At 59.7% G+C, this 11,342-nt stretch overlaps 4 protein-coding genes across 4 annotated transcripts in view; all 4 read right to left on the reverse strand.

Annotated features, from left to right (window-relative positions):
• MNEG_8171 (hypothetical protein) overlaps positions 1-621 on the reverse strand; it is a gene marked incomplete at both ends in the record, with an annotated part of 2,401 nt that extends 1,780 nt beyond the window's left edge. Inside the window, 2 exons of the mRNA XM_014043354.1 lie at positions 195-287; positions 463-621. Coding sequence (XP_013898808.1) covers positions 195-287; positions 463-621 — 252 coding nt within the window. The remainder of the gene's footprint in view (positions 1-194; positions 288-462) is intronic.
• A 1,484-nt stretch (positions 622-2,105) lies between these two features.
• On the reverse strand, positions 2,106-4,820 carry MNEG_8172 (sulfide quinone reductase-like protein; the record flags this gene model as incomplete). Its single annotated transcript, XM_014043355.1, has 7 exons — positions 2,106-2,194; positions 2,445-2,514; positions 2,920-3,198; positions 3,393-3,525; positions 3,751-3,800; positions 4,162-4,362; positions 4,551-4,820. The coding sequence occupies 7 exons, from the start codon at positions 4,818-4,820 to the stop codon at positions 2,106-2,108; spliced, it is 1,092 nt and encodes a 363-aa protein (XP_013898809.1).
• A 1,828-nt stretch (positions 4,821-6,648) lies between these two features.
• On the reverse strand, positions 6,649-9,004 carry MNEG_8173 (ethanolaminephosphotransferase; the record flags this gene model as incomplete). The annotated part of the gene is made up of 6 exons (XM_014043356.1): positions 6,649-7,080; positions 7,282-7,391; positions 7,640-7,835; positions 8,009-8,241; positions 8,515-8,628; positions 8,902-9,004. 6 exons carry the CDS (start codon positions 9,002-9,004, stop codon positions 6,649-6,651), a joined length of 1,188 nt encoding a protein of 395 aa, XP_013898810.1.
• A 532-nt stretch (positions 9,005-9,536) lies between these two features.
• MNEG_8174 (threonine dehydratase) lies at positions 9,537-11,226 on the reverse strand (the record flags this gene model as incomplete). Its single annotated transcript, XM_014043357.1, has 5 exons — positions 9,537-9,779; positions 10,009-10,086; positions 10,358-10,511; positions 10,796-10,931; positions 11,196-11,226. 5 exons carry the CDS (start codon positions 11,224-11,226, stop codon positions 9,537-9,539), a joined length of 642 nt encoding a protein of 213 aa, XP_013898811.1.
• Positions 11,227-11,342: the final 116 nt, after the last annotated feature.

Here is an 11,342-nt window from a genome sequence, read left to right on the forward strand (position 1 = left end):
GGCGCGGGCGGGGGGGGGGGCACATTGTGCGGGGCCTCAGGAGAGGCCCTGCCGTATGCCACCCTTCGCCTGCCATATGGCCGAGGGGACCCCTCAAAAGGCCAGCCATGTGCGCGCCTGCTCTCATACAGCAGACTCAAGTGCGTGGCAACGCCTACAGCGGCGAACCGGCGCGTGCTCGGCGGCCCACCCACCGCGCAGAGTGCTGAGTGCGACGAGGGCATGCCGCCAGAGTCCACAATCGCCCGCACGTCCCACACGCCCTTTTTCAACCGCTTTGTGAAGATCTGGAGGCGCGAACGGGACATATTTAAGAAATCAGTGACAGGAGCGCTCAGGTCTCGCAGCGAAGGAGTGAGCGTTGAGCAGAAATGCGCGAGGCAGGCCGCACATGCGATTGGGTCTCATGCCTTGCGCCCTGCGGCCGCATCCTCGCACATGCCGCAGGCCTTGTGCCCGCACCTTCAGCGTCTGCGCAGTGAACCAGGCCCAAAAGCCGGCAAGGAACACCCTGTTGGTGAATATGTCGTTGACGCCGCCGCCCGGCAGCACCGGCAGCGCCAACACCGCCATCAGCTGCAGCTGCTGCGCGCCGCCGAATGTGGCGCTGTCCCTGTGCATAGCGGTTGCAGGGGTGCGTTTGAAGGATGCTGTGTACAAGCCAATGCAAATCAAATGGCAGTGATATCCGCATCCGATGCATATGTTTAAGTCGGCACACGCGCGCCCGCGCCCGGTGGCCTCATGCGCTGCGGCCGACGCACCCAAACAAGAGCTGCTGCAGCCGCTGCTGGCGCGTCCATTGTACAATCCGATGTCTCCAGGTGCGCATTTGCACGAGCAGAGCCGCTGCCCCGAGCTGATGCGGGAATGGGGGCACCCGCATTGCCGAGTGAGAGGTGCTGGTCTCCGCACTCCCATTGCTGCTGCATTGGGTAGCACGAAATGCGTGCTTATTTGTAGGAACGCTACACGGCAGCTCCCGGCGGGGGCCTAGCCCCCGCACTGCTGACATAGATCTGAGCCCGAGCATGCCTGTTGCGCACTGCACGGTCGCGACTCGCTTTGAAGTATGACCGTCTAGTTCTCTGTTAACCCAGGTCTGCCGGCACAGGTGCGCTCCCACTCCAGGAAAGAAGCGGCATCTTCGTGAAACGCATGGGGATACAACGGCACGGCAAGTAGACCACTGCGTACAGTATCCTAAGACCTTGTACACTCCTGAGTAAAAGCAGTCAGGCAGGGTGCACACGCTGCGTGGCGGCCGATTGCGCAAAGTCCCGCTTCGGCGTTGTCCAAGGTTGGCGCTGTCATATTGGTCCAAGTGACCAGATTGGCTCTGTCACGTCAGCCCAAGTGACTTATGATGATTGCGTAGTTTGCGAGGGTATCATGCCTTGTCGTGGAAGGCCCGCCGCAGTCCGTGGGGCCAAAGCTGGAATAGATTTGGTGAGACTACCGCACGATACAGTGTGTGTGCAGTGGAGTGGTGGCAAATCCCACATGTCATGATCTTACGTGATGTGGTCCTAGAACACGACTTTTTAGTGAAGTTGTTCCACCTGCAGATCAACCCAGTTTGGCTGCACACTGCGCACAACATACGTTGATCCTCGTCTACGTGCATGCTGTACTCAAAACCCGCTGACACCGCTGCACACACAGAGTCAACCTGGCATCCAAAAGTTGGCAGCAAGGCTCATCAGAAGTTGTTCACCGGAAAGCTGTGGCGTTATGAAACCTTTCAGGTGGCGTGCGTGGCAGCTGACATGTGATTTGCAGATGAAATCAACAGCACTTACACCGCCCGTTGACGCCTGATGAGCACACAGTACATTGCAAGTCATGAGCAGTGGCAGGCTCCAACAAGCACAAAGGGTTCATTGGAGGGCACAATTTACGAGTAAGCATATTTTGCACTTACACTGCTGTATTATCAATGGCCAAGCTGAGTTGTGCTTGTACAAATGACTGGGACGGAGAACAATGCTGTATACAGAAGTTGCAGAAATGCCATACAGTGCAATCGTCAGCTTGGGGGCACGCTGCTTGGACATCACGGGCCAAATCAAGAGTGGCTTGAAGCAGACAAGTTGGGCCACCCATCAGCGCGTGGACTTGACCGCCGCCGGGGCGTCTGTTACCGCAGTCATCCGCTTGATGATGTTCTTGCACTCTGACCACGGCACGTATCCTGGGGGCAGGAGGTGCGTCGGTCAGGACACAGCGACGTAGGCGACGCAATGTTGGATTGTGATCAGCTGGACAATCTGCTTGATCAATATGGCCACGCACCAGGCTTGCTTGACTGTGCTGTCTGCCGGGCGTGTGGGTGGCGTCCGACACCTAGGTGCCTGGCAGCAGCAACTCACCCAGCCACAAGCAGACTTATGGCACACGTGTCTGAGACGTCTAATATCCTCCTGGCAACCATCCGACCTCACCCTTACTCATGAAGTTCCAGTAGGCCCAGGGCAGCACGTCCTTCTTTACAAACCACATCAAGGGCTCCTCCTGCAGAGGGTGAGGGGAGTGAAGCAGGGCGGCAACATGTTGCACACAATGTTTGATTCGTATGTCAGCGCCCTCACTTGCATACCGTTGCAGCCCGCCCAAACATCCTGTTGACAACGGCTTGGCTGCGGGCAGTAGATGTTGCAGCCCCCTCTTCGCGACTGCCACGGTCGCGGCAACGATGCAAACAGTGCAGCACACAGCCGTATCTGGAGCACTGGCCGGGCTCCCTCCCAACCGTCTGGTCCCCCTCACACACCGCTTGCCCCCCCTCAAAAACCTCCTCAACCCCCTATTTGACTACCCTGAGAACCTAATCCGCTCCGATTTGCTGAGGTCAACCTTGCCTGCGCCCTGGGACGCCTTTCACACAGGACAAACATGACAGCAGCCTCAGCCGCGCACCTTCTGCTGGTCCACGATGCCCAGGGGGGTGAAGGTCTCCATGATCTTCCCATCGTAGCCAAACTCCATCATCATGCAAGCACCCTTCTTGGTAACCAGCGGACACGAGCTGTAGCCGTCGTAGCGGGCATCGTCCGAGGCGCGCCCGGCCATGAGCGCGTCGAGGTTGTCGCGCAGTACGAGGAACTGGGCACCGGCGGCGGCGGCGGTCTTGCTGGTGGGCACGGCGGCGCAGTCACCGATGCCGAATACGTTGGCGTAGCGCGTGTGCTGCAGTGTCTGCGGTATTTGGTGGGCCGTGGGTGAAAATGGCCGACGTTGCATGACACATTGTAGACGGATGTGCGCTTGACGGCTGATGGGACTGAGCAGTAAGAGCTTAGGATTGCATGCATGGCCTCTGAAATAGTCTCCTGCCCAGGCGGGGTCCCAAGCCTGCCTCCAACAAATTGGTTCAGCACCACTTTTCGCACCTCAGGGTCTGTTTCTACCCACCCCTCCTTGTTAGCAATAGGGCTGTGGGCCACCACGTCCAGGGGGCCCTGAGGCGGTGTCACATGCAGAAAGTCGTACTGCATTGCCTGATGGCCCACCACCTGGCCAGACCTGCACATCGGCATGTTGAGAGGTGAGAAGGTGGGATGAGAGCACAGAATGCTGCCGAGCAGCCAGGGGCGGGGGTGATGAGGATGGGCCAGGGCTGGAGAGCCAGCACGGGAGGCACAAGCTGCAAGGGAGCTGGTGGGACGCGGCTGGAGGTGATGGCTTTCCCCAGCTTGGATAGCCATCAGGTTGTTGACTCAACCCCCGTCACTTATAGCTGCTACTCACTGGTCCAGCTGCTCAAAAACGGCCTCCTGCTTGTCGCCACGGATCTCCACCTGGAGAAGGGCAACAACAGCACAGTTATTTATTGGGGCTATACATGGTTGCAAGGGTGTATGTGTGGGGGAAGTGCTGGGGACAGGGAGGCGGGCATCGGGCGTATCAACTACTGGGCCTGAACCCTCATGGTCTGTCCGTGGAAGCAACACTTGCATTGTTCTCACGGGCGGCGGCTCCGATGCCCGGCAGCCGCAGCTTGCCAAATGCGCAACTTTATGCAGGCGCAGAGCTGTCATGTCACTCGTGGGCGTGCACGCGCAGCTTCCTACCAATAAATCACCAGCTTCCCGCCTGCGACACCTACCTGATTGGCCACTGCCATCCATCAACCCTGTCAACCCACCCAGCCCCACCTACAAGGTTGGTGGTAAGCTTCACGTTGATGTCGCGCTCCTTGACCAGCCCCTCGATTGTCTGCGAGTACCGCGGGATGCCAAACATGCGGTCGGCCGCCATGGCCAACGTCACGCTGACATGACCACGCCGCCCCTCGCGCCGAAGGTAGTCCTCTGCTATGTAGCAGACCTTGTGGCCGGCGCCAGGGCACTTGACGACGCCCTTTGGGGCCAGTCAGCATACAAAGAAAGGGGGTGGGGGGCAGTGAAAAGTTCAGGATCAGCCACACTCCAATACTTACAGATAAATGGAGTTGAGGGACGTCCAGCCCCGCAGATTTCCAAGCAAGGCAGGCTACACAGTCCGAAGGTTGCAAGTACACACAACGCAGGAGCCTGACCAATGCTGACCTTGGGCATGGTGAAGAGGGCGTGTCCGCTCCTGAGCTCCTGCAGTGCCTGGAAAGTCAGCGGGGCCGTGGCGTAGCTCATGTTTGACACCACGCGGCCATCGCCCAGCGCGGCGCTCAGCCCCTTGACGTTGTCCCACTTGATTTGCAAGCCAGTCGCCACCACAAGGTATTCATACTCCAGCTTGCGGCTGTCTGTCAGTGTGACGCTGTTGTCGTGGGGGTCGAACTCAGCGACGTGGCCCTGGATCCAGTCCGCGCCTCTGGGCATGACGTCGGCCGTAGGGCGGCGGGACTCCTTGATGTCCTTAAAGCCGCCCCCAACCAGCGTCCTAGGCAAGCGTGCGTATATATATATATAAGGGATGTGGAGCAATCACGGAGATCAGAATTTGGGAGCGGGGGTGGGGAGAGCGGCGGGAGGGGCTTGTGGGCGAGACACGTGGCGTGGGGCCGCTCTTGTAGCCCCGCCCTGCCCGCTGCCCTGCAGCCTGTACAGCCTGTACAGGCCAGCGCCCTGCTGTGCAATGGCAAAACCATGAGCTCACCAGAGGGGCTGGTAGAAATGGTACTGGGAGGGCTGCAGAGGTGGTCGGGTGGAGGGGCGGCGTTGATGTGGCCCCATGGGGCGGGTTGATGAGGGGTGAAGATTGCTCAGGGCGTAATTTGACACAGGGGTGGGTGGTGCATGGGTGCCGTGCTGGCAGAGCGGGCGCTTACTTGCCCGGTCAATGCAGAGATGTTTGCGCGACCGCACCATGCCGTGTGTACACCAGCAACACATGATCATTGTTGCTCGGCGCTGCGGAAGCTGCCATTGCCGGGCCGCAAGAAAGCATGGCACTTGTAACAACTCGCTGGACGTACATACACCAAGGCATTCTCCATTTGGAAAGGTGTGCTGCACACACGAGGCAGACATTGCACACAGCCCAGCGCCACTACGGTACCAATCAGGATGGCGCCACCTACCTCGATGACCGCCACCTGGCCGGGCAGCTTGCGAGCGTAGTGAGCCGCTGTGGTGATGCCTGCCGAGCCACCACCTACTATCAGAACCTTGTAGGCGTCTTTTGCTGCTCTGACCTGCACCACTTGCCCGCGGGGCAAACGCCTCATCACTGGGAACCTCGCGGTCTGCTGCATCTTGAACTGGGCACAATGCATGAGATCTGAGAGAGTTTTTCGAGCCTAAGAATGATGTCGATGGCTTATTACTGTATTAGCCGCGACTTTGATGTTCGATACGGTCGCAGTCGGTCTGTACGTTGCAGGGGCTTGCGGGCTGTGACTGCCTTACTAGAACTTGCATATGAAGATATCACGATTTCGAAGATGATCGTAACAAATCATGCCCAGTAACCTCTGCTGGTGCGCTGGATTAGAAATGTCAGATTGACAAGTTACTCAATCAATTTCTGTTTCAAATGCGGCCGGAGCACGGAAGCCATGGCACTGCAATCTCCACTTGCGCAGATTGACTGTAGGAAGAAAGGCCGCGGCGCAGTGGCAGTTATTGACAATAGACTAGACAATACCGTAGGGGGGGGGCTGAAACCATGCACACCCCGCTGCCTGTCCCGCACTCCCCTGGCACATACTCCCGCTGCAAGTCCGCCGTCATGGGCGCATCCTCACCCTTCTGAGCGCACGAGACCTCCGCCTCGGTGTTCAGCATTCACGATGCTGGCCAAAAGTGCTGCCGAACTCTCGGTTACAAACAGTTGCAGCGCAAGGTTGCATGCATGCAAGCCGTCATTCAGCAATCAGCAACGCCCATCGCCTCAATCAAGCAGCAAGTGCCAGGCAATGTGCGGCACATGGCAAGCTTCGCTGCTGAATGGCAGCCCGAGTCACCTGGTGATGGTCGCACCAGCAGCCACCAATCCCAAAACTCGCATGGGCGTGAAACCCCAATCCAAACAATACATTCATCCAGTCAGGTCAAAATTGGTTGTGGCGGGCCAGCCCGCAGGCAGGCGGCCAGAGAGCCATCTACGCGCCCGCTTTGCTAGCAGTCCCAAGTCATCTGGTGCACGCACAAGGTTGTGAAAGTCACAAGAAAGCGAGCCGCTTGCAAAGCCTGCGCGCCCAAGAGCCTAGTTGGCGTGCATGGCTGAGACTGTCGCTGCGTCGGGCCGTTTAAGGGAAAGGCAGCGGATCCCCAGGAAATTGCAGATCTGGTCAATCACGCTCAACACGTAATGCAGGTACCCAAACAGCGCCACAATCGCCAGCCCCAGCGTGACCTGCATGGGATCCGCCCACTTGAGGCGGCTGTTGGCAACCGCGAGCGCCATGCCAAAGATCGCCAACAGGGGCGGCTGGAAAGGCTCCTTGCACATGTGGGCCATGATCAGGCGGCTGGCTGTGAGCGCGTAAATGATGCCGACATTGACGTTCTGAGCGCGGCAGAGGTACGGCGTTGTGGTCTCGCCGTAGAGCCAGATCGCGCTGATCGCCAGCTGGGCTGTGAGGGTGACGAAATGCAACCACGCAGCGGTGGGGCCCAGTTGCTTGTGGCCAGCCTCCTGCACGGCAGAGAGAGAAACAAAGAAGAAGATGGGGACAGAGAAAGACAGAAAGTGTGTATGTGCGCGCGTACCAAGTGTATGTGCCTGAGTGGAGAGCACCTAACTTCAAGGAGTGGTGCACAGCACATGCCATGGTGACCGCATGTTGCCAACATCCTGTTGTGCCTCACACCCTGCTTGCAACCGCCTGGCCCCCACCTTTGGAGGCAATGTGCGGTAGTCAAAGCTGAAGAAGACGCGGTACATGTTGCACAGCGCCTGGTAGAACCCCACAGTCACCATCGCAATGATCAGTAACGAATTGAGCTCTGAGAAGGATGGGGTGGTGGTGAAAGTGCACGATGAATTCGTTGGAATAGGCAGACTGCGGGGTGACACAGAAATCGTATAGCTGGTGTGAAAAATGAACATGCGGGTGCCGCCCTGCTGAATATGGGGTGGCGCTATCAGCTGCGTTGTGGGCAGTTGGTACCAACCGCTGGCCGGCTGATACATCATTGTGACACGGGGATGCGACGCTCCCTGAGCTGCCTGCCTCGCGCCCCAAGGGACTCACGCACTCCCTCCAGAATCTTGAGGGGCACCACGTCGGTCGCAGGGAGCCGCCAGAGCCAGGGCCCGACAGCGAATGTCACAAAGTGCAGCAAAGCTATGCAGTAGTTTGCCTCCAGCACGCCGTAGAAGCTGTTGCCGTACAGCATGATGCTGGTGTGGTACTCCTCCCACTGCGCCAGGATCCACGTGAACATCACCTGTGTTTGTGTGTGTGTGTGTGTGTGTGTGTGTGTGTGTGTGTGTGTGTGTGTGTGTGTGTGTGCGCGCGCGCAAACACTGGAGATTTCAAAGCAGTCAACATGCCAGATGTTGCGCGACGCCAATGCACATGGTCGGCGGCCTGACGGCCTGCAGCACAACGGCGCCTCACCCCAAAGTTGCCGATGCCGTGCGCCCAGGAGCATGACATGCCGAGGCTGACACCGATGTTGGCCAGCAGCAGGTTGACGCTCAGCGCGTCGCAGCCGTGGTCGAAGAGCTGCCCCAGCGGCGAGCTGCTTTTGGTGCGGCGCGCCTGCTTGCCGTCCAGGCAGTCCAGGTGGACATACAGCACCACCGACAGGCCGTTGACAAGGTACACCCACCGCGGTGGGTCTGGGACCGCTGCGAAGTGGTGGATAGAGGGCATGCCCCGACGCAGGGCGGGGAAAGGGTGTCAGCATTCAGCTGCGCGCCTGGCGCGTGCGCGCCAGAGCGGATGGCAACCCGGCTGGCGCTGGCGCCATGGCACAGCCCGCGCTGCTGCGCTATGATTATTGTCTGAAGGCGTCTTAAATTGTGAACGTTTGCAAAGCATGGCCCCATTACCAAACAGTCCCATGGCCAAGACAGCCGCCGAAACATCCAGCGGCGTGCGGAGATATAATCACCACGCACAATCAAAGTCGGGCGAATACCAGGCACTGATCAGGTAAGCCACTATGAGGCACATGGTGCCCGTCAGCGTGATGAGGTTGGGCGCCAGCCACATAGGCATCTTCTCGACGCACCCTGCGGCGAGCGTGCAAGAAGGAAGGTGCGCGCGCGATTGTGTACGTCAAGCTGGCAGCACAGGCGCACAACAACGCTTGGGCCTGGTCAGGGCTCGCGACCATAATCGTCTGCATCTTTCATGCCCCATAGCAGATCAAGTTGCGCAAGCCAGTGCTGGCTGCACCTGCCCAGCTGCCTAGCTGCTGACCGGCCTGCACGCACAGCAGCAGGTCGGCGGCCGAGGTGGCAGCTGGAGGCGCGCAGCGCAGACCACTGTTGGGCCCTGCTCACAGTTGTAAAATGGTGCATGGATCTTGTCCAGGTAGGTGTAACCTGCTGGCTTATATTCGTAGGCTTTCAGGCCATCCAGGGCCCTCCGCGATAAGTAGGGCATCTCGCCCTGGGATCACGCCTGAGCAGCCCAGGACCTATGTGACGCGATGATCACTGACGATCCACGCCTTTTTAACGGCGTCACGATGCCTTCAAACGACCCTCCTCAATGTGTGTAGATGCTTGCGCCTATGCTGACACTGGTGTTTAGAACGGAACACAGCGATTGAGTGCGTGATACCGATGTCTGGAATTGATCGTGGCATGAGTCAACGAGCGTCCCTGAGGAACCCTGGTGATCTGCTGATCACTCTGCCGCCGGCGCCAGCTCGAGCTCAGCTGCCTGGTCGCTGATGCCCTACGCCGCCGTTCCGCGTTTGTACCCTGCACCCATTTAGGTGGCTTTGTATAGTCTCGATGTGACGCAATTACTGTGCACCATACGAGGCGGTATGCCGTCCGTCGATGAGTCCAGCCAGCCAGCAGACCGCCGCTGTCGACGTGCTCCTCCCCCAGCACCCAGCTCAGCACGCCGTGACCGTCTGGCAGAAGAATGTGGGCAGTGCCAGCCCCAGCATGATCTCCATGTGCTTTTACACGAACAGTTTGAATATCTCCAGGTCCCGCCCGCTCAGCTCCCTGAACTGGAACTCGTCGTTCAGCGCCGCCACCGCCTCCTGCAACGCGCCCATCTCGCCCTGCGGTACGCGCAGGCCCAGCAGCGCGGTGGCGGAGCGCTGCCCTGTCTTGCGGAAGTGCAGGAGCGTGATGTCCCAGCGCGGGCTGATGGGTGTCAGCAGCTTGTGGAGCATGCCGCACAGCTCGGGGTAGTCCACCTGTTTTGAGTCATGTAGGATGGAAGATTTTATGTGTGGGTGGGCGCGGTCCGCGAGCATGTGTGCGCACTCGCATGGGTCTCTGAAAAGCTCGGGAACATGCTTAGGGGATGCGTGCATGCTGGCATGCAAGGTGGACTGGCCCAGCTTGGGGCAGTCCGCAGAGCGGACTGGCCAGTCAATAACAGCCAACAGGCCTTGAGCCAAGGGAGGGGAAGATGACGCTTACCTGGAAGATGACCTCATCCTGCACCTCACCCCCACCGTCCAGCACTGCAGGACCGCCGATCATGTGGCGCAGGTGCACCTGTGGGTGGGTCAGTTCCGAAGGGTGTGACACGTGAGCCCATCGGAGGGCCCGGGGCGGCGGACAACGCAGCAAAGGGGTGTGGGAGCGTGAGGGGGAGCTGCTCACGGAAGGTGCGCGGAGCAGCGCCCTGCGGTACTGCTGTGTTGACGGCATGCCCTGCAGCCAGGGGCAGCGCTGATGGCAGTCCCAGCGCGGCACGGCTACATGCGGAGGTCCCTGATCGTCGTATCCCAGCAGATACAGCCATACTAGCAAGGGGCACCCCCACCTGCGCCAGGTCCATCCCTGAGATGTCTGTTGCGTAGAATCCCTCGCGGCGGTTGATCTGAGCGAGCAGGTCTGCGCACTGCCTGCCGCCCGGCACCAAGCCCAGGCCTAGCAGCAGCCGCGCGGTGCCGCGCCGGCCCTCGTTTCCCGAAAACCTGACACCAGGATGCAAGGCCGGGGTGGGGCCTGCTGGGCGCGCAGCTGCTTCCCAGCACCTTGAAACTGACACCGCGCCTTTCACGTGCGAAACGCCTTGAACCTATGCATTACGCCTTGCCCTCCTGGCGGTCTCGGCCGAGGACACCCACACACTCGTGACCCTGCACACATCCTGGCAACGCCAAATTCATCTCCTTTCCCACTACCGTAGCCCCCTCGTTCCGCTCCTTGTCTGCCCCTATGCAAACACACCCTGCCGACCCCCTCCCCCGTCCCCTACCTGTACTTGAGCTCTGTGACGTCCAGTGGGTCCCCCTCGGGGCCCGTGCACATGGCCAGCAGCTCGACAATGGCGCCGTGGCGGTCAGGAATGCGCGCTGCCAGCATGGCCTCTAGGGAGCCCACGTCAACCAGCTCTGGGGGAGGGGAAAGGGACGGAGTTGGGGGCAGGGGAGGAACAAGTTGGGGTGCGGCTGCACACTGAAAGCGCTCTGGAGGGGATGGCAGCCGCGGAGGGCAGGCAGGGTTTGACCGCGGCCTGCGCTTGGAGCAACGAGCCTAATTGCAATGTGATATTTGTCTCTCCAATCGCGTTCGCCCCAGAACCCGTTCCGAGCTCTTGAGCCTGTTTGTCAACAAGGCTGTGCAGCAGGCTCAACGCCACGTCCAAACAGACCCACCTGACACCAGGCGCAAGCGGTCAAAGTTCATGTTTGCGCCGCTGGTGACGGCCACGATGCGCTTCCCCTGGAGCCCGTAATGCTGCAGGAACGCCTTGACACCCGCCACCGCCACCGCACCAGCCGGCTCCAAGATGGATCGCGTCT

The sequence above is a fragment of the Monoraphidium neglectum genome (genome assembly GCF_000611645.1).
Source record: "Monoraphidium neglectum strain SAG 48.87 unplaced genomic scaffold scaffold01524, whole genome shotgun sequence".
In the NCBI taxonomy this organism is placed as follows: domain Eukaryota; kingdom Viridiplantae; phylum Chlorophyta; class Chlorophyceae; order Sphaeropleales; family Selenastraceae; genus Monoraphidium; species Monoraphidium neglectum.